The 23,613-nt window shown below is 36.2% G+C and overlaps 1 protein-coding gene across 1 annotated transcript in view; it reads left to right on the forward strand.

Annotated features, from left to right (window-relative positions):
• Positions 1-10,555, forward strand: part of Smp_167860 (nipped-B-like protein (delangin) (scc2 homolog)) — a gene marked incomplete at both ends in the record, with an annotated part of 51,603 nt that extends 41,048 nt beyond the window's left edge. Inside the window, 6 exons of the mRNA XM_018788594.1 lie at positions 808-1,109; positions 2,073-2,327; positions 3,047-3,597; positions 4,167-4,468; positions 8,305-8,762; positions 9,785-10,555. Coding sequence (XP_018654121.1) covers positions 808-1,109; positions 2,073-2,327; positions 3,047-3,597; positions 4,167-4,468; positions 8,305-8,762; positions 9,785-10,555 — 2,639 coding nt within the window. The remainder of the gene's footprint in view (positions 1-807; positions 1,110-2,072; positions 2,328-3,046; positions 3,598-4,166; positions 4,469-8,304; positions 8,763-9,784) is intronic.
• Between the last annotated feature and the right edge of the window lie 13,058 nt (positions 10,556-23,613).

Consider the following 23,613-nt stretch of genomic DNA (forward strand, 5'->3'; position numbering starts at 1 on the left):
ATTATCATTTTTTAGACTTTCTCTCTTCTCACTTAAGGATTTGAAGACTCCTGATCCTTCAGTAATTAATACTCTCTTTTATTCTATCTATCTTCTATATGCCTTTTTTCGTCTGAAGATTATTTTTGCTCTGATTATATGATAATATAAAACTTTAAGTTAATTTTAAAATTCATCATTACAGTTTAAGTTACCTAATAAAGATATATATTATGATTATTGCTATATAAGACTATTATATGAAATGAAATCCAGAATGCACGTCTCATCCTATTTTGTTCTAGTCAGTTTGGTGTTCCTCCATCCCAGCTTTCTAATCCAACATCTGTCGCTTCAAACAGCAACACGTCTACTTATCTATTACGTCATAGTATCTACTAACTTCTCAAGCGTTATGATATATACTTTCATGTTGTTATTCAGGACTGCATTTAATATTTCTCTATTACTAAATGGACTCTTCGAAGAGGTACCTCTACCTTTATCTGTAGCAGTACATCCTTCTTATGAGACCTCACTGTAATAAATAAAAAATACCACAAACACAGGTATACTTGTTCACTCTTCTGGTTTTTACATTCTTTATGTGTGTATCTTAGTGTTCACATTTCTGCTTATGATATTTTAAGCTTTGTAGAAAGTATACTAATTACCCCTTCCTAATGTTCCTATTTCCTTACTCAATGATTGACATGTTGATACCAATTAGTCGTATAAGTATCTTGGAGTAATTTTAAGTTTGGTTATGAATTCGATCTATGAGATCAACAGTTATTAACGTTAGTTTGTTTCCCACTTTTTATCCAGGGGCTACACGTTCCAAGCGTGAATCTCTCAAAGAACTAACTGATGAAGTAACTGGTCACAGCAGTGCAGTTGCCCAAACCTATTTGCCTATAGTTTTGAAATATTGTATTCTCACCCCGTCTACTAGTGTTCGCTCTTCAGCCTTAAGCCTAATATCAACTATATTACGTCAAGGATTAATTCATCCATCTCACGTTTTATCTTCCCTAATTTGTTTGCAAACTGATTCAGACCCAAGTATTCGTTCTCGTGCTTCAGTTTGTCTTACAGAAGTAGAGCGAAAAATTCCCGGATTTGCTGCAGTAAGTTTATTTTAAATTATTATTTTTATTATTATGCTTGATGTTTACCATTTTAAAATCAATTGAAATGTTGATTGCTTACATACCACCAGTTCACTTGCAATAATAATGCAAAGTTCTAGAATATATATTAGATGTATATTAGATTTTATTTCCCGGTTCCATACCTACATTTAACGTAGGAAGCCTAAGTAAACTTCTTACTTTCTGTTGCTTTTATGAAGAGTATTCAATAGGATAACGTCAAAAATAGTTGACATCTATGAACTATTTTCTTTAAGATTTGTATGAAATAACTTACTGGATATAGACAAATGTTGGTTTAGAAGCTACTTCAAGGATTGTTTATCTTTTTTGCTGTTATCAGGACCATGAATTTTTGAAAATTACTACTCACTATACGAACAGAATCAATGGTTTATCACTGAAGTACTTGTTGTCTAAAGTTTACTTTCGTGGCTAATAGAAAAATTTGTAATTTATGTTCCAGTCCGTGTTTACGGACGAAGTTTCTTGAAATAATAAGTAATCCCTTCATCATTAATTGTCCCTACTACTAATTGTGTCATTGTTACCATGCATATTAGGTAAACAAAGACTGAACTGAAATAATAGTGGATTTTAAGTCATTTGATCAAAGCTCCGTTAATTTAGTTTTGCATACGCAATCCACGGCTTCCTCGGATATTTGTGTTGTAAAATTTCCACTTGTTAATGTAAATGTCTTTATCAGTATTTAGGAAATATAGTAGGTTAGCTTAATTCCGGTCTATATTTTGTCACGATTTAAATTTATGGGTCTCTGAGGGTCTGTTTTGTGCCAGGTACTTTTTTTAGAATAAATAAGTTTCCTAAATATTTAACAAAATTTAAAAGACCGATTTGTCATTGTTTTTGATAATAAACTTCAGGCTACTTACAATTCAGAAGAGATTTATGCATTACCCTTGACTTTTTTCATAGATGCGAGCTGTATCTGGAATTCGTATGTCACATCAGTTGCAAGTAATTATACACACAAATGAGTTTTCTTCACTCATAGTTCGTGGAGCTAAAGATTCTAAAATCGCTTCTGAAAGTAAATCACTTTCACCGACAAATAATTCTACGTCTACAGTATTTTGTATAAATTATGGATTGTACACCATGTTGAGAACTAATCGACAATATCGTCGATCGTTAATTGTTAACTTGTTATCTATATTTGATGAATACCAGGTAAGATAATTAAGATCTCAACATTTTTGTTTGCTGTGCACCTCTTACTGCACTTAACTATATGACATAGTCTCCAGTGTTATGTTTCAAGGCATTTCCCGCTCGAAGAAATTGCCTTATAGTAAAAATATCTCAATTTTTTGGTATTTTCATTTAGATCCGATGAACTGATGTTATGAATAAGAATGACATTATTTAATGAAGGCATAAATTTATTGTCTTTTTATAATTGTTGACGTCAGGTATAGTTATTACCATAAGCTTTAAAACTTCCCTATCACTGCAATCAGCATGATTTTTCATAAATATAAGGGTTTAGGTTGCGAAGGTTTGTATAGTTTGTAAGCACTTTCGAACTTAATATAATAATTTGAAGGATATTCTTTAATTTTACGACGCGTAAGCCCAATACTACAATACTTCAGCTGCTTTTAACACATATGCGATACAAAGACCAAGACTGATATTATACAAGCGAAGTTTTGGTGTTTCTAAAAGTAGTACTATTAGTGCGCATTCCCGAACACATCCGTAACATTGTAAGACTTTCATTAACATAGGTCTGTAAACTGCCTTATATATATATATATATATATATATATATATATCGATTCGCGTACTAAATAAATAAAACAAGATTGAAGGAACTTACTATTCGGCGCATAAATGCTGCTGTTTACTTTATATTTCTATATCCCTTCTGTCTTATTAATTTACAGAAATCACTTCACACCACTGAAAATGAGAATATTCAAAATCGTTTAAGTCAGTTGATTTTCATTGCAGATCACTTGGCACACTTTCCATATGTTGTTCTTGACGAAGTTTACTACGTTGCTGACCTAATAGAACAAAGAATAAGCCTTATAGGATCTACTATCTTACGATCCTTATACCGAAGTTTGTTATCTACCGCTCAAAACAAATGCTCAAATCCAGAAATCTGTGAGTTATCTGGGTCTTCAGTGAACAGTGATCGAAAATTCACTAGTGAAACTGACCTCATGGATTTTCTTGATAAGTGTGAAGCAAATCTACCTAGAGAATATGACTTCAACACTTCTTATAAATATATGGAAACAATGAAAGCTCTTGATAATCAAATTTCATATAGTTCATCTGAGAAAGACCTTCAAAACATGTTTAAACACTGTCAGTCTGATACTTTAAAAGGAAAGACACGATCATCTATGGTATATGCAGGACCATCTTGTCTGCTCCTTATGACTATCAGAAAGTTTATACGTGAATATTATGGTGTAACTTACAGGTAACTTTCATTTTCATATATGCTGCATACTGTATTATGTGTGACCAGTTATATAAACTACCCTTGGGGTAAAAGGTAATTGTGCATTGGTTTTCTGGAGAACCAGACACCATCCGGACTTTCACGTGACAACACGAGCAGTACAGCTCAATCCCGCCTCACAGGAGAACGAGACACTAGATTTGACCAGCAAAATATTAATTTCGTACTAAGGTATTATAGAATAATTTCTGAATTTATCATTATTGTAAAAGTTATGTCAAATGAATAGTACTAAAACATAGGTATGTTGTCATTCATACTTAGATACACCAAGCTAATCAGTTCTACTGTACTGAGTTGTAATGTATGCGTTTTTTCATTTTGCCTTAGGATCGACTAACTTTTTGATTCCTCATTCTCTTATAAAATACAAGGGTATATCTTAAAACTCTAATAAATAAAATATTATGTAGAGTACCGTAGAATCTGAAGCCGTAAATTTATAGCTTGCTCTTGTATTTCAGTCCTTAACATGTTGTACAGACAATTATATATTTTTTCATAAACGTTCACTGTATCTGTTTCAGTAAGCTGAAAGATTACTCACCTTCTGATGTATCGAAAATTTGGGAGAAACCAATTCTATTAATAAAACAATCAAGTGTTTCTGGTCAGCTCATGACATTGTCGTGTATAGTTTACCAGTACGTTTTCAACACTGGGTGGAGCGATGTATCTAAAGGCCCTCCAGATCATATTCTTTTACGCCATTTTCTTGTATTGCGTCGAGAATTAATGCTTCATGAAGATAATACATTGAATGAACAGTCAGCAAAGTGTAAATCTAAACATAGTGTTCAAGTTTCTGACATTGAAAATGATATAAAAGGTGAGTTCCGATCGAGCAACTGGGTTTCCCATGATTAATTATTATTCTGTTCTACATTACAACTATATACAGCACTTTAGTCGATCCCAATTTTACTCCATAATTATTACAGTGACAACTCCGCCTGTAGCTCTCCTAGAGTTACTACGGATCCCAAGCCTGGGTAAAAGAGAAGGGTTGAAAATAGGGTCGACAACCCCATCCCGTAGAAAAAAAATCTTGCTGAAATACGCCAATCATCTTCGGCACTATGGTGTACCTGAAAAAATCGTAAACATCATACAAAGTTTACACGACGGACTACAGTGCAGAGTCGTGCATGGAGGACAGCTAACAGATGCATTCCAAGTGAGGATAAGAGTCAGAAAAGGCTGCATACTCTCCCTATTTCTCTTCCTTGTGGTAGTTGACTGGATTATGAAGACATCGACATCGGAGAGGAAACACGGAATACATTGGACAGCTCAGAATCAATTAGACTTCGCAGACAATCTAGTCCTTCCATCCCATACACAAAAGCAACTGCAGGTGAAAACACCCAGTGTAGCAGAAGCCTCTACGTCAGTGGGCCTCGGCATACACAAAGGAGAAAGCAAGATCCTTAAATACAACACAAAGAACACCAATCCAATCACACTTGATGGAGAAGCTCTGGAAGAGGTGGAAACATTCACGTACCTGGTCAGCATCATCGATGAACAAGGAGGATCGAATACAGACGTAAGGGCGAGGTTTGGCAAATCAAGGACAGCATTCCTATAATTGAAGAACATATGGAACTCAAAACAACTGTCAACCAACATCAAAGTCAGAATCATCAATACGAACGTCAAGAAAGTCCTACTTTACAGAGCTGAAACGTGGAGAACTACTACAACCATCGTCAAGAAGATACAAGTATTTATAAACAGTTGTCTACTCAAGATACTCAATGTCCGTTGGCCGGATACCATCAGCAACAGCCTACTGTGGGAAGGAACAAACCAGCTTCCATCTGAGGAGGAATGAGGAAAAGACGTTGGAAGTGAATCGATATACTTTAAGGAAATCACCAAACTGCATCACGAGGTAAGCCCTAACTTGGAATCCTGAAGGTAAAGAGAATAGAGGAAGACCAAAGAGAATATTATGCCGGGATATAGAAGCAGATATGTAGAGGATGAATAACAACTGGAAAGGACTGAAAAGGATTGTCCAGGACAGGGTTGGATGGAGAATACTGGTGTGCGACCTATGCTCCTCCACGATGGGTAACAGGCGTAAGTAAGTAGTCAGTCAGTCAGTCAGTTACAGCGTAGAACTTCGAAAGTACCTCCATCAGTTCCAGTTGCCATACCACATTAGCACAGAGATACAATTGTCGATTCAAACCCCATGTTGATAGAAGTAGTAAGAGTATAAGCAGTAATCGGACAGATTAGGGCTTGAAGATGTTATTCAAGAAGTATAATCCAAGGAAATAAATTTGGAGAGAGAAAAAAGATAGGGACATGAGGAATTCAGAGAATTAGAATTTGGTAGAACACAAAGAGTGGATGCACCTGCGCCATTGCAAATGATTTTGAGCCATGTCATTCAAGGTCTCTAACCATCGGTTGCTATCATCTTGAGAATCCCAACCAGGTAGTTTACACCTACCAACATGGCTCAGTCCACTTGTCAGTGACTTCATGGATTTGTGCCACGTTTTGGTCTGGCCGCCCCTAGCTTTCTTCCACCCTACTCCTACACCATAAAACATCGCTTGTCTGGGCAGTCGGTGGTTGGCCATACGTAACACGCGTCCCAGCCATCTCAACTGATGAAGTTTCACCACTTCATCAATCGATTTGCCATCCTTACCTAGTACCCGTTTCCTAACAACTGCATTACTTACCCGGTGGTCCCAGGATATACGAGTAATGCTTCGAAGACATCTATGATCGAACACTAGTAGCCTACGAATATCCTCTACTCTTACCGGCCATGTTTCACTGCCATAAAGTAGGGCGGAACGAACTGCTGCACAGTAGACCCGTCCTTTTGTTGCTGGACGGATATCTCGCCTACGCCACAAATGACGCAAGTTGGCAAAAGCTAGACGAGCATTCTGTATCCGTGTTGAGATTTCGTCACATACCAGATCACAAGGGCTGATGAGACTGCCAAGATAAGTGAAGCAGTCAACACGCTCAACTACTTCACTCCCTATCATTAGTTCAGGTGTCGATGCAACCCAATCCTGAAGTAACATTTTGCACTTCGAGGGAGAGAATCGCATTCCGAACATGCCTGCATAGTTGCTTATAGTGGTCAGAAGACTCTGCATTTTGTCAGCGTCTTCACCAAATAAAACTATGTCGTCGGCGTATTCTAAGTCAACAAGTGAGTCTCCCGGTAAAAGTTCAACTCCTGGAGATTTAGATGATGAAAGTGTTATCTCTAAAAGCATCTCGATGACAAAGTTAAACAAGAATGAGGAGAGTGGACAGCCCTGACGAACACCACGTGAGGTAATCAATTCTGATGACAGTTCGCCATAGGCTCTAACTCGACCAGTTGTGTTCGAGTAGAGAGCCTTTATGAGGTTAATGTACTTCTTTGGTACCCCTTCTAGTGACAAACACTGCCATTCAACCTCACGATCAACGGAGTCAAATGCCGCCTTAAGGTCGAGGAATACTACGATTGTGGGGCATCTGAATATGTGTCTATGTTCTAGGACCTGACATAGAGTGAATATCTGGTCTATACAACCACGTCCAGGTCGGAAATCAGCCTGGTTTTCTCTAGTCTGCTCTTCACGAGCTTTGGTTAGGCGTCCAAGTATTATTGAAGCTAATATTTTAGACACTATATTAGTCAAACTGATTCCTCTGTGATTGTCACAAGAGGACTTTTGTCCTTTCTTATAGACTGGCACAATCAGTGATTGGGACCAGTCAGATGGAATCACGTCCAGTTCCCAGATTCTACCTAAGACATCAGTCAATCTCGTTGCTAGTACTGGACCACCATCCTTAAAAACTCAGGAGTAAACCTGTCAGGGCCTGCTGCTCTCCCTCGCTCCAGATTTCCTATAGCTTAATAGTTTCTACTTTACCCGCTTCTCTATGTTGTTTATCTCAATGAGCATAATTGTAACCTTATAAATCATCACTCATATTAGACTTTACATGATGTCGGGTTTAATATGTCTACTGCGTTTGCGTTTTAAAGTAACGTATATTCTGCAAAGTTTGCCATAGAAGTAGATTTCATTTCGACATGTAAGAGAATCAGTTGTTCAGTTTTCCGCATATTTATTCCCTATTATATCATTTCCTTCACTACTTTTAGCTTCCACAGGATTTTTACGGCATACACTGTCGGTTGATTGCAACTTTTTTAGATTACTCCATGTAGTCTAACATCCGTCGGTCACGTAAGGTATTAGATTATTATAGTGGTACGTATACTAGCGTGTATACTTATCTATATTTCTATGCTATCACCGTCATGGTTTCTTCCAATTAGATGTTCCTTTTCCTTATTTTCGTCATTCATTCGTCTGTATCTCAAGGGATTTACATTACACTGCCTGTTACATTTGGGCTTGTCGGTGATGCAACACATTTACAAAGCATTGTATGAAACTTAGTATTCCAAACCTAAATTCATAAGAGATTCTCACTGATAGAACCTTACGGAATTTTTTCGATATCTTAAGGTGTAAAAATAGTTTCCTACAAATTATTTCGCCAAACGGTTACTTCATTCTATAATGTTACTGATTTTTGCCATTTCATAAGATTCTTCATTTTCCCACATATATTTGCCCTCTCAGTCAATCAACAATTGAATACTGTATTTTACAGAAGAATGTCAGGTGGAAATGAAAAGTGGAGAATGCTCTACAACTTCATGCAATCCATCAACTACATCCAAACATAGCAAGTCAAATTCTGCGGAATGTCTATCATCTGTTAAACATAGTCTTGATAGCTCTTTCAATCAGACAATTCGTAAATCTAATAAACAGCTTGGAAAACGTAAAATTGTGAAACGGCAGTCTTCGAAATCATCGTTATCATCCCTATCAGATTGTTCTGACGAGGCTATAGGCGACACTGGGATAAAAAAAAAAGAAAAACATCCGGTTGACTTACAATCTCAGTGTTCACTTTCAAAGCCTATCAAAAAACATAGACGGTTATCAGAACATTCCAGTTATTCTACCGGCTCTGATTCAGGCGAGTTAAATAATCTCAGATTACAGAAAATTGGTAGTTCCCGTGGTCACCAATCTCTATTGCAATCAAGTCCAGATTCGTCGGTAAATATTATTTTACACCACTATTTTCACCTTTACATTTGTTATGCAATTTATTGCTGTTTTTAGCTGGGTTTACATTTACTATGTTATTATACTGCATTAAAATTTCCATAATTTCATCTTATTTTTCGCAGTTATTCATCTACATTATTGACGGTTTCATTTGATCTATTTCAAGATATGAGATGTTTCCATTTTAGTTTCTATGTCGATCCACATATTCCGAAAACACTTTTAAACGATTAAGTCTTCTTTGTTAAAGATGTTGTTCGATACATTTTCTGTTTCATTTCTCTGAATTTGCGGATATTGACGTTACACAGATGCAGTATTATTCAGTACATTCTGAAACCCGATGTTTTGTATACTAATATCGCCAAACATCCTTCAGTTTTTGATGTCGTATTTTGTCACTGGTATACTTAAAACTGCTTTCCTGTTCAGCGAAACCATTATGTTAGCCTCAAGTACTAGTTTGTCGGTTTATTGAGGTGTTAATTTAAATCATTGATCAATCACAATAAAGTAAATACATTCATTCATTAATTTATCACTGTTATTATCCTGTTATTATGCCGAAAATTAATACTTCATTTTAGTTTTGTTTTAGAAAAAAATCATGTAGTTGATGTTACGCGTCATAATTATAACGGGTGAAAATTTGTATAATCTGCATTGATTAATATTGGTTGCCTGAACTAAATGTGACCAAGTGACAATTATTCACAAATTGGAATTGTTGATCCAAGGTCCACAACGAAGGAGTATCAGAATAATCTGTCGGCAAAAAAATTTGAGTTGTATGTAACAAATTCCACACAAAATATTTCACCCGAAGTAAATGTGATTGAAATATGAAGAGCTGATTGATTATGTGATTCTTTTTTCTTAGGTCGTTTACTGATCTATGATATTAAGACCTGACTCTCTTGCCCATTATATCACAATTTAAATATCTGTAACAAAAAAATTCTTATCCTCTCTGTAAAATAACATTCTTCCAATTGTTTTTCTCTTTGTAGAATAAACTCAATTTTCAAAATCAAACTCGACGTACGCATTTCGAGTTGTTAGATTCTGATGCCAACTCAGAAACTAACTCCGTGGATAGCTCTGTTAGAAAGAATAATAAGATAGGTATGATTTCAAACGTTAAACAACCTAGTGTTTCGAATTATGCTAATCAAACGAAAAAGCAATCAACTTCTCAATCTTATATGCAAAAAATTTCTAAAACGAAAAAATCCAACTATCAAGATTCTGGAGCTATTAGTCATGCTAATTCTCTTTCTCATCAATGTCGTTCGACTAACTCGAAACAGTCTGCAGGTCCAACTCGCACTCTTGCTCCATTACCATCTGCTATGATGAATAGTACAAATACATCTCGTCTAGGGAAGCATTCCGTTACGAATAGAAAAACTAAGCACAATTATAAACGATCGGAATTCGCCAGTAAATATGAAACGAAACATGTACCACATCACTTTGCTTCAGGCAGTAATCATCACATTTCACGAGTGAAGAATTCAAAATCGAAGTCATTGTCTTCCAAAACTAGTCATTCAAATGAAAGTCGAACTCACAAACCACATTCGGAAGAGCAACGAACAAGCAAAAAACATTTATCTGAATGCCAGAGTTTCAAAATGCATCAAATCGATTCAGCAACTAAGGAGGCTTCCATTAGAAACAACCAAAAGGTATATAATCTTTTATTCATCTTATTTGGTACAAACGCATTTCTCATTTCATTTAATTCGGTTGTATGTTTCTTTCCGCAATCAAGTTAACAGTCTGACCCCTAGGCATGATATTTTGGACGTCCATTTTTCATATACTGTTTCTTTTCATATTATTGGTACTTGTCTAATAGATTAACAAGCTTTTTATAGTCTCTTGTTGATCGTGTACACTTAATTACTTCTGTGTGAAGCGTAAATATTAGGCGTACTTGCTACTAAAACTCTCAGTAATACTGATAGTAACCACACTTTTCTATGCTCGTAATCGGTAACTTGAATTTTGTGGTTCAGTTGTTGAAATATTCGAATCTCCATCAGTAGTTTGGATCACGTTCTATTTCATAGGTTGACCGTATAATTAGTTTTATCGGTCATCTCCACATAGACGTCAGTCGAATTCGTTTAGTTGAACTACATGTTCATTTTCACTTGCGACTACTTCGACGTCACCGAAATAATGTTTTTTCCTCTATTTACACTTTTAATGCTTAGATTACGGTGCGTATCGTTTTTTTGTTTGTGTATTTTATTCTTACTTTCAGCTGGAAACCCTATCTAATTGTGATAAAAGTGAAGAACAACTCTCCGGTTGTAGTGAATCCTCTTTGTCATCCACTTCTACATCATTGTCTTCATCGTCAACATCATCATCAGAAGACAGTATTTCATCTTTGTCCTCGTCGTCATCCTCGACTCTTCAGTCTAGGTTAAAGCAAAAAAAGAAGACAAAACTCACTTGATGCTTTCCTTGTTTTTTTTCATATGGAACATTAAAATAAACACAATTTCAAAGTCCAAATGTCTCAACACTTAACGTAACATTCTAGGGTTGTTTTATTACTGTTGTTCTTTGCCAACTAAACCTCTTTATTGCAATTTTCCTTGTTTGATGCTTGTTTCTGTTCATTACTATTCTCTAACGAATTGTATTTTTACACAGAGAAAAGTTTAACAAACGCACTTTACACTCAAAAACATTCCTTATAAAGTGTTCAAGCGCCTTCGCTTTACTATTACCTATAAAAAAATCGGATTATCTCCATAACGTTGCTATCGATTCAAATAGGTGTAGTTATACCATCAGTTACGCGAAAATATCTAATTTTTGTGTATCCATAGTTTTTTTTTTATACTATTGTTGTATAGTGCTGTCGATATTCAGCTTTATTTATTAACACATACTTTGTTTTTCTCTCCTTAAATATTTTTAAAGATTTTCTATTGTGTGTAATATATTGAGATACGCTTCTGTGTGTAGTTGTTGTCTTTTGTTCAGCCATGCTATAATCATGGAAATAAGAGGTCATGCTTATATCCTTTGTATGAACGTGAATCTATCGATCGACTACATTGTCCAACTAAGTTGCTTCTGAGCCAATGTATGTCTTTTTCCTATAGGTTCGGACACTTTTTCTGAACATACCTATCCCTTCCAAAATTTTCATTTTTAAAATACAATACTTCGATGATTTCTCTTGCATTCGTTCTAATATATTCCGTAATATTTCACTTACAAACTAATTTGTCAATTCCGCAGCAGTTACTGTCCCAATATTATTTTTAAATTTTTTGTTTCCTTAGTTGGTCGATTATACAAATAACAATAAAGATGATGACGGTTTTGTAATTTTTTGTTTCGCTTTTTTTCATTTCATTGTTTGATTTTTTTTCTTGGTTTGTTGCTTTCCAGTTGATCATACTTTTATTTGCGTTCACCATGTTATCTGTCGTTTGTTTAACGTATTCGAAGGTTTCCGACCATTAGTTGCCAGTAGTAGCTGAAGGATTTATTAATATATTTGCTAAAAGATTGTTAACTTCAAATTGCCATCGTCAATATTAATTCTTGCTATGATTATCTCAGTTTAATTTGTACAGGTTGAATCTTACTCTCGATTTACACAAAATCTCAGTTATCAAAACGTCTAAAAATAAAGCGATGAAGTCCATATAAATTACTAGTTTTATGGAGTAATTAATTCTGATCATTGTTTATCTTTACATACATCATTTTGCTTTATCAAATTTGTATTCATTTCAAACAGTTTATATCCTAAAACGCCGTTAAACGATAGTTGAGAACCAATCAGTATTGCACGCAAAAAAACATTTAGTGCGCTAAGATACGCTCCAGAATGGTGATTACATTGGGAAACATTAGAAAAAGAAAACCATATCAACAAGTAAGTTTTTTAAACAAAAACACTACTTAATGCAAATCCGATAAAGCTCATTTAGTTAAAAAACAACACTCTTTTTATAAGTAATGTAATGAACAACGGCAGGATCGCCAATGAATAATACACTGACTACAGCCTATGTGAATGTATACTTGGACTACAGAAGTAAATTTCCAAGTGGGATCACTGTGCTGAACATTGGTATTGGTGAGAAATAAGTTATTTGCATAACTGAAGCAGACAATTCCTATTATTCAATCTGCAACCAACAAGTTACTATTCGTGATCCAAACTCCCCCCCTCATATTTCTAGTTGACTGGATCGTCTAACTCCCTAAGCTAGCGGATTAATATCTGTGTGGCAAGTTTTGTTGAGACGTTTCTTTATTCTACAACAGTGTTGTTCGTTTACTGCATACGAGCAACAGTCGCGGCGTAGTTAGAGATAACGGAAAAGAATTGTTCCCCACTCTGTTTACTTCCGCTTAATCTCAACAGAGTGTAAATGGATAACTTGTCAATAGGTGTTTAGCGGTATACCGATCGCAGGAGCTAATGCTCATTAAAATAACCCTTTCTAATAGTCAGGATAAAGTTGTAGTACTTCACTGAATTATTGAATATGTACATATAATTAGGAGTATTCGAATTATTATACATACTGAAAATTCCCAAAACAGTGCAATTTAACGCACAAAGTATCAGATGAGCACAAATATACGTATTATATATGGAATTCGTAATAAATGCACAATCAAGTACAAAGTAATCGACAGTTAGTATAAACACCACAGTACACCAAATATCGGCAACAAATCTCGTGTTTCCAACCGGAAGATCTAATCTCTTCGGCTGACGTCGCGAAATCACGCCTTATGGTAGCATATGACATTCGTTCCGACAACATACTATGCTCCGCGTATATCGCTAGTATAGACTAGGGTCTTCCAACGTGTGTAAATGTCCGCTTAGACCAATCAAGATTAAACTCCTAACATCCAATTTTATTAGGGATTTAAACCAAATGGGCTACGAAAAACCAGTAAATTTCTACTAAGTCTAATGCACTGATAAATTCTCGTAAATGCATCACATCAGACCCTGAGCACGATCAAATACAAATCTAATCTAGGTTAATCAAAAGTATAAGGAACGACCATGAGCAGTGGTATACAACGAAAGCAAAACAGATGGAAAGGGCAGCTTCTGTAGTTAATTGTGAGACGATCCCTGGGTGTGTGGAGCATTCTCCTCTTCGTGACCAGAGTACAGCAGCGTCTCTTCCGTATCTAGCCTTTGCTGTCCAGCTTGGGTCCAATGTGTTTCACTGATTCCGAACATAGCCAAGTTGTATCTCCTCATTTCTGTTGCTATTTGCCTGGTCCTCCCGGTCTCCCCCATTGTCCGATCATTCCATGTACCTTTATTAATCGTTGCTCTAGTTGTTAGAAGGTACATCGATCTCGCGACTTCCGGAGCGTATCGGCATCACAATTCTTTTAAACGAATATCCTTCAACTCCCAGTGCATATTTCAAATTGTGTATTCTGGTTAGAGTATTTTTAACAAAGTTCTGTTCCAATATATAGGAAAGGATCAAAATCATCCTGTGATAACCATGGAAGGACTAGTTTAACTAATATAGCATTTAAAATATTAACCTCATTAATTATCGGACGTTTAGCAAAGACTCATGAACTGCAAACACGAGAAAATCAGTCTGGCTTCAGACCTGATCGTGACTGTGTCGACCACATATTCACCATATTCAGAACACAGGCATGCTTATCGGCGTCCGACAATGATAGTTGTGCTTGACTTGAAAGCAGCATTTGACTCTGTAGACCGAGAGGTTCTGTGGCAGTGTCTGTCATTGAAAGGTGTACCTCGGAAGTGCATAGACCTTATGAAGGCTCTTTACTCGAACACTAGTAGTCGAGTCAGAGCCTATGGAGTACTGTCATCTGATTTTGCAACCTCAAGTAGTGTCTGGCAAGGTTGTCCACTATCTCCATTTTTGCTTAACTTCATCATAGACCTACTGTTGGAGATGACGTTCTCGTCATCTGAGTTTTCGGGCATTGATCTCGTACCAGGCGGTCCACTTATCGACTTAGAATACACAGATGACATATTTGTGTTTGGTGAAGACTCTGATAAAATGCGGAGTCTTTTGTTAGCACTGAGCAACAATGCCAGGGTGTTTGGGATGCGTTTCTCCCCCTCTGAATGCTAGTTGTTGCTTGAGAGCTGGCCTGCGTCAGCACCTGAACTAAGGATAGGGAGTGAAGTAGTCAAACGCGTCGAAAACTTCACTTATCTTGGAAGTCTGATGATCCCTAATGGGTTGGTGTCTTAAAAAGTCTCTGCACCGGTTCAAAAAACTCGTTTGGATATTGCCAACTTACGTCACCTGTGATGGAGGCAAGAAATCCACCTATCAATTCACGGATGAGTATACTGAGCTGACTAGTAGGACTTCCGTGGAAGAGGTAATAAATCTGCGAGCGTATGAGAATAAGTTGACTCCCCTATCTCATGATTGCTGAAGTAGGGGACCATCGTGCTGAATATTCAATCAAGTTTCTATGATGTGTAAAACTGTCTGCAGCACTATAAATAAATAATATATTTGTAATATCCTTGGTAATTATGTCTGCAGCGCTATTCTGCATTTGCTTACTAATCTGTACTTCTATTCGGTTTGTCAAAGTGAATGTTAATTGCCGTAAGTTGTAATTATATTGCTTTAGAAATGAGAACTTGAGAAGTCGCAGATCCACAAGTGGAAACTGGAGACATGTTAATTCAGAACAAGTGAAATATATGAACGATATTAGATCATTACAGACAGTCTCCAGATTTCGGCTACGAAAGAATTTATAGACATGAATAAGCATAAACACTGGTCACTTCTTTACAGGGTTCCTAAAATCACACCATTGCAAAGCGTGAACTCTGACTACGCTCAATATTTTATTAGTGCTCACGCTCAAGACAAATTATAATTTCAGTTAAGTCAAATTTTTTCTAACCTTTTGTTTCTGCAAAAAATGCGTTGATGTAAACAAAAATAAGATACACACTAAGTAAGCAGGAGAGCTTGGATTCAATAATTCGCATATATGAATCTTACCCTATCTAGCTATGCATCACAAAGAGTAATACAGACTAGCCACGCTGTAATTGAAACTGAAAACCACTAACTTAAACTGCACTATTCACACACCTCTCAACGAAGTGCACTAGCAATATTTTTTGTCTTTTAAAAGAATTTAGTCACTATTGATCAGTTAGAAAATATAAACTATCTAGTTCAATGAACAGGACTATACAAACAACATTTAATGCTACTGGATCTAACTGCAAAATAGACTATTTCCCAGAAACCACAAAAAAAAACAAATTCGTGTTAAAAAGTAATTAATACTTTTGTTAAATCAGGAATATAAACATCAAATACAAACGTATAAGTAGAAAAGCATATATTATTCATTGGTTAATTTTAAAAGGAAAAAAATACTTTTAACGCTCAAAATAAAATGAGTAGTTTTGTGCTCATTTATTTATCTCGAAAGAATTGTTAAAATATCCCTTCACTTTGCGCTATTACATAAACATTCTAACAATTTATTTCTATCAATCTGAAACAATTTCCAATACGACACCATTTGTAAACCAGTATCAACGTCGTCATTAACATTATTATTATTATCATCATTATTATTGGAGTTGCTATCAAACTTTCCATCCACTATTGACACGAAAGAAAATTTTGCCTATCAAATGAAAACGAAAACCTAAATAAAATATAACAATCTCCAAATTAATGCAACAGAATTAATTTTACATAATGAATAAAACCAATGGCAAGGCAGCACGCAACTGAATATATGAATTACTAAAATCACATATTCTTTATTCATTTGAAATAAAATGAACTCGGTTTCGCTAAATGAAATTTAGAAGCAAATAATCAAACGACGCATACATGCATGAATCCTAAAACGTCTTCTACTACATCCTCCTTAAGTGTGCCTTGACTGGTACTCACTGTGTTGCACTATAGAATATTCGATTTCCCTTTGTAGATATTGAAACATACTACTGTAGAGGCTATTGCAACACTGGCTGTCTTCACCTACATTTGTTTTTGTGTATGGAATAGAAGAACTAGGTTATCTGTGTAGTTTAAATCAGCTAGCTGCGTCCAAGATTTCCACTGTGTCCAGCGCTTTCCATGAGATATGGAGTTCTCAATAATCCATTCAACAACCATTGGGAATAGAAAAAGCTAGAATAGTCAGTCTTGTCTGATACCAGTCTTCACTTAGGATGCACCTGTGAGCTACTCTCCATGCACAACTTTTCAGCCCAGTCTTTTATAGGGGTTTCATATAATAGTGACGATCTTCCCACGTACTCCATTATGTCGACGAAGGTTTTTGACCCACGCTTCTAAATACTTCCTTATAATTAGGGAATTGGGTGTATAGTGATGAGTTCCATTCAATTGGTTGTTCAACAATGATCCGCTGTGTCGCGATTTTGTCGGTACATAATCTACCCTTACGAAAACCAGCTTGTTAATCTCGATGTTGACCATCCACTGGATCATTCATTCAGTTCGACAAACCTGTGTTTAAAAAATTTGGTTGGTACTAATAGTAGTTTTTGGTGCTTCCGTAGTTCTAACGTTGACTAAGATCTGTTTTGGTATCTCTCTAGTTTGTTGGTATTTGTTCTTCTTCCCAGATCTTTCGAAAAAGAATGTGTAACATCATCATAGTTACCGCTGTATGTGAGTCTAATGCCTCAGCTAGTATGTCGTTTGGTTGTGCTGTTTTGTCATGCTTGGTCCGCCTGGTGGTCTTGCTGGTTTTTTCTATTATCCGTGGTATCATCTATAGGGAGGTTTGTTTGTGTTGCTTTGCTTTGATATTTGGTGAGTTCAGTAACTCTGGTTCATTCAATAGCTCTTAAAAGTTGCGTACTCATCTGTTTCGCTAGCCTTGAACCGCAGTGATTGGTTTTCCTCCTTCATCCTTGACTGGTCGTTCTGGTTTACTGTACATCTCTCTGCTAGCTCCGTTGTATCATGTAGTCTGCTGTGACGGGCGGTGTCCTAAATCTGATACGGATACACGGTATGTTATGCGCTAATACCTCCAACTGACTACTTGAGCAAGAAAGTGTATTGGGCTACTGAATAAAATGCACAAATACTCATTCATATATATACCACACTAATTTTTAGGAAATTAATCCATTTCTTAACCAATGAAATGCACTTGTACTTTAGGTCACTTCAAGATTGTCGTCTACTGACCTACTCATTAGGCTACTCCTGATTGGCTCTCCATGTCACTTCTCCCTCCTGAAAAATAAGTCCTGCTCGTTGGATTTAACTGAAGGCGTTGAAGGGAATGTCGTCTTCTTGATAATTTTCTTGGAGTCTGGCCACCACTTTTTCCGCGCTTATCCTGATGCTACAAACTGACTGCATGAATTCCATAATCTAGTTGCAAGTTCGAGCTAAGAGGTTCTTTAACTGAATTATTCGTTTATCGCGGGTGTAGTTTACATTTCGGCTATTAGGAAACGTGTTTAATTCTCTTCATCTTGAGTTTATATTCTCGTCTCCTTCTTTGTGGATTCATGCCATCAAGTAAATTCGTAGTCTTCTTTCCTAACATTGACTCATCAGGGGTGGATTCGGGTTTATTCCTGGTGATTTCGTCGATCGTGCCCTCACCTTGTGATCATTTTGAAAATCACTAGAAAATATCTGCTTCCACTTGTGCATCATATGAGGATATGAACATACTTGATTTCAAATAAGATTGGATTAACGATCGAGCTGTCTAGAAATATCCGTTTCTCATGCTGGTGCTTCTCGTAAAGAAGTAAATTCAACTGTGTAAAGAGTGGGAGATGTCATGGTTTCAAAACACATTTGGTTGTCCCATGTGGAGTCATGGCTTTTCTTTATGAAGACATTTCAATTCTTAATGTAGAGTTAGTGTGTTTAAGATAATTTTTTATGGTTAAAGTGCTTTCAGAGAGTTTTTTATTACGTGGTGAGATTGATAACCCAACGTCCATCCGTCCTCGTTTACAAAGGTTTGGAACAAGCAGTAATCCTAGAGGAGATCCAGGTGAAGGTCTGGGATTTCTAAACATGTAAACATACTTATAAGATTCAATTTGTTTTCTATTGTAATTCCATCCAATTAAAATTTGTAAAAGTTGATTCCAACTCTAATGCAGTCATTGGATATTTGTTTTATTGTAAGTTTCCATACTTCGTGTTCTTCATTCTCCTGTTCATAATGTTTGTCATTATAATTTCGACTCAGCTATCATCTGTCATACGCATCTTATCGTATGTTCAGATAAATAACTTCCCAAATCCGTTTTGGGAAATATACTTCTTTGATTGCGCGCAAACTCGGTAGATCTCGTTAATAAATTGACGTTCGTACTGCGTTGCATACATATAGGCAATAACAGTACAATAATTGTATGCAAACTGGTCCAGGATTTTAAGCGTTACTCTATCACGTGGTGGTTAACTTCGATCCTACAGGTGGGAACTTTGGTATTCTTGGGGTTACACACACGATCAACCAACTATTTCAGAATACAACTAAACTTGTCGTGGAATCTGGCACACACCATCATTGACTATTGTTCTTCTGGTTGCTGTGTTAATGTTTCGTTCACTAATAAAATCGCCCGACGGCAATCTCAAACAACCTGAAATCTGGGACTTGACGCGATAGTTTCATCTAACGGAACACTGTTCTCATCATTCAGACATTCCTATGTCATTTTTATAGCATAACTTAATAATTGTTGGACTCAAAGAAACTATAAAACACAATAAGTATATCAGTAAACATCATTACGTATGGTTTTTCCGCAATTTTGCCACATACTAGCCAAAGCACATGGAAATTCTACATAACCACTAGCCTTCAAGACAATAAACAATGTGTAAGTTGTAAAGTATTCATAGGTAAAACACGATGCCCAACTCTATAATAATATCTGCATTCAAAACTTACATTCTATGTTACGTTAATACAATCTCATTAAAATGAAATTTAAAACTAAATCAATAGCACCCAAGAAATTCTTCTCAAAACCCAAATAAATTTTAACAGGTCTATCCGATCTCTTTATTCGCTTTAAATCCAGCCAACGACGACATTCTGAAAACAGCTTTTAAGGATGTAGACGAGGCAAACGCGTTACCTGACGAAAGTAACAACTGATAAAGAAAGTGCATCGTACATTTCGTTATTTTCTTAATTTCTCTAGTGATACATCCTAAAAACACTAAAGAGTTTAATTGTATGTGACTGATTAGTGACTGATCATTTGTGTTTTGGTTAACACACATTGGTACAAATGTTTCATCAAATAAATTTCAAACACCTGATTATACATCAGATTTGCAAAAGCATATAACATCATTTATTTGAAAGGCAATTAGCTAGGTGAACGAGATCTCGGTTTGTCGGTACAATATTCACCGTCAAAGAACACCTAACTTATCGAAATAATTCATGTACTATCACGGTGTTTCGGTTTAATACGTTATAAGTTAGTCATGCTTACAGATAAGATAAATTGCCTGAAGGACCAAGTTATATACGTGAATTAGTCATCACTTCGGTCCCACAATTTAGCTAGCTTTAAACCGATAAATGTTAATGGATGATAAGTAACAAGAGACAAATGTAAGACATTCCGATAACTAATTTTCTAATATAGAACGCCTATCACAGTTCATTTATTTTATGTCATGAAGTATAAGATGTCGACTATGACCGAGTGTCAGATATAATTAGCAACTGATTCCTGTGCAGAAGTATATGATTTAAGAATATTACACGATTGCCAAGAATTGGTCAGCCAGGTATATTGTGTTTAAGATTTGTCACCATTAGAATCGTAAGAAGTATGATTTACAATAATAAATCGATCGAGACAATTTTATCATACTTGTCATCATCAATGTCAGGGAAAATAATAAAAGTCAAACAAACTTACACTATGTTCCCCACACTTCTTAGATTCGGCGTTATTAGCGACATTAGAACTTGTTCGATTCCTAATAAAAAACAGTAGAATGTTAATCGTTATGATTGCAAAAAATTATATTGATGAAATACAAATCCATATTACTGATGTTTGCTTGTTTTACTCTATGTAAAAAAAATAGTTGGATATTCAGATCGTTTTAATACATTGGAAACGCCATGATATTTCAGTACATAATGGTAGCTAACGCTTGAATTCAGGATACTCACTTCATAATACGGACAGCTGGTGATCCAGATGTACGTGGTTTCGACAGTTTCCGAAAACAAAGTATTTATAATTAGAATAAATAGTACGCTTTATTTCAAGTAAACATAAGATAAAGAGATAGATAACGATTATACAAAACATTTTGCATTCTGAATGTAGATTACTAACTCTTACCGCGCTTCAACTTATTTGGTATGATGAAATATGAATTTGAGTAAAGAACTTCGCGAAATTTTTCTCGCCCGAATCGAATAAAATCCATGACACATATTCGCGTCGTTCTACAAAGCCGCCCACAAATTATTGGAACAGTGGGACATGGCATTTCTCCCGTTTCTGCACATTCAATAAACATAAATGCGGAGTAGCTGACCATAAGGACAAACTTTGCAAACGCACCAAACCATCAGCCCACTATGGAAGGCCAAAATGGATAAATTGTGTACATGTATTGTCGAAATCTAACCGCCAATACTTATGCAAGTATTTATCAACTAATGTTAATGATCGTATTATCACTTTGCAGTTAGACACTGCATCCGATGTTACTTTGATTTCTCGCAAAACGTGGCACGAAATTGGCCGGCCAAGCGTTCATCGTACTAACGATTGCATAAATAATCCATCGGGCATCCCAATCAAAATTTCTGGGATTTTCAAATGTACAGTCAAATTTAATGATCTAATAAACAAATCCAAATGTTATGGCGTTACTGATGAATCTTTCAATCTATCAGGTCTTGATTAGATCACAAAATTAAAAGTGTTTGATTATCCATTTAATCTAATTTGTAATCAAGATTCAAAAATCCTCGATAGTTAATCCAATCTTATTTGAAATCAAGTATGTTCATATCCTCATATGATGCACAAGTGGAAGCAGATATTTTACCATAAAAAATTATCTTAAACACACTAACTCTACATTAAGAATTGAAATGTCTTCATATAGAAAAGCCATGACTCCACATGGGACAACCAAATGTGTTTTGAAACCATGACATCTCCCACTCTTTACACAGTTGAATTTACTTCTTTACGAGAAGCACCAGCATGAGAAACGGATATTTCTAGACAGTTCGATCGTTAATCCAATCTTATTTGAAATCAAGTATGTTCATATCCTCATATGATGCACAAGTGGAAGCAGATATTTTCTAGTGATTTTCAAAATGATCACAAGGTGAGGGCACGATCGACGAAATCACCAGGAATAAACCCGAATCCACCCCTGATGAGTCAATGTTAGGAAAGAAGACTACGAATTTACTTGATGGCATGAATCCACAAAGAAGGAGACGAGAATATAAACTCAAGATGAAGAGAATTAAACACGTTTCCTAATAGCCGAAATGTAAACTACACCCGCGATAAACGAATAATTCAGTTAAAGAACCTCTTAGCTCGAACTTGCAACTAGATTATGGAATTCATGCAGTCAGTTTGTAGCATCAGGATAAGCGCGGAAAAAGTGGTGGCCAGACTCCAAGAAAATTATCAAGAAGACGACATTCCCTTCAACGCCTTCAGTTAAATCCAACGAGCAGGACTTATTTTTCAGGAGGGAGAAGTGACATGGAGAGCCAATCAGGAGTAGCCTAATGAGTAGGTCAGTAGACGACAATCTTGAAGTGACCTAAAGTACAAGTGCATTTCATTGGTTAAGAAATGGATTAATTTCCTAAAAATTAGTGTGGTATATATATGAATGAGTATTTGTGCATTTTATTCAGTAGCCCAATACACTTTCTTGCTCAAGTAGTCAGTTGGAGGTATTAGCGCATAACATACCGTGTATCCGTATCAGATTTAGGACACCGCCCGTCACAGCAGACTACATGATACAACGGAGCTAGCAGAGAGATGTACAGTAAACCAGAACGACCAGTCAAGGATGAAGGAGGAAAACCAATCACTGCGGTTCAAGGCTAGCGAAACAGATGAGTACGCAACTTTTAAGAGCTATTGAATGAACCAGAGTTACTGAACTCACCAAATATCAAAGCAAAGCAACACAAACAAACCTCCCTATAGATGATACCACGGATAATAGAAAAAACCAGCAAGACCACCAGGCGGACCAAGCATGACAAAACAGCACAACCAAACGACATACTAGCTGAGGCATTAGACTCACATACAGCGGTAACTATGATGATGTTACACATTCTTTTTCGAAAGATCTGGGAAGAAGAACAAATACCACACTCTGGGGCGTATCCAACGTCGAGCCACGAAATCAGTTCGGGGACACAAATCCAAACCTTATGAAGAGCGCCTCCAATCACTTAACCTTTATCCGTTAGAGTACAGGTGTCTTAGAGGTGACCTTCTTATGACTTACAGTATCCTTAACACTTCTGGTCATCCCCTTAAACATCTACTAAAGCTTAGTCGCAACACTAATCTAAGAGGTGACACCCAGAAACTGGAGACACAACATAGCAGAACAGACTGTAGACACAGCTTCTACTCCTTAAGGGTTGTCAAATGCTGGAATTCGCTGCCGACTGAGCTAGTCCGAACGACTTCCAAGGAGTCCTTTAAGAGGAAATTTGACCTATTTTTAAGGACTAAGGATAACATATTGTTATGATTTACCAA

This window comes from Schistosoma mansoni, chromosome W (assembly GCF_000237925.1).
Source record: "Schistosoma mansoni strain Puerto Rico chromosome W, complete genome".
Lineage (NCBI taxonomy): Eukaryota > Metazoa > Platyhelminthes > Trematoda > Strigeidida > Schistosomatidae > Schistosoma > Schistosoma mansoni.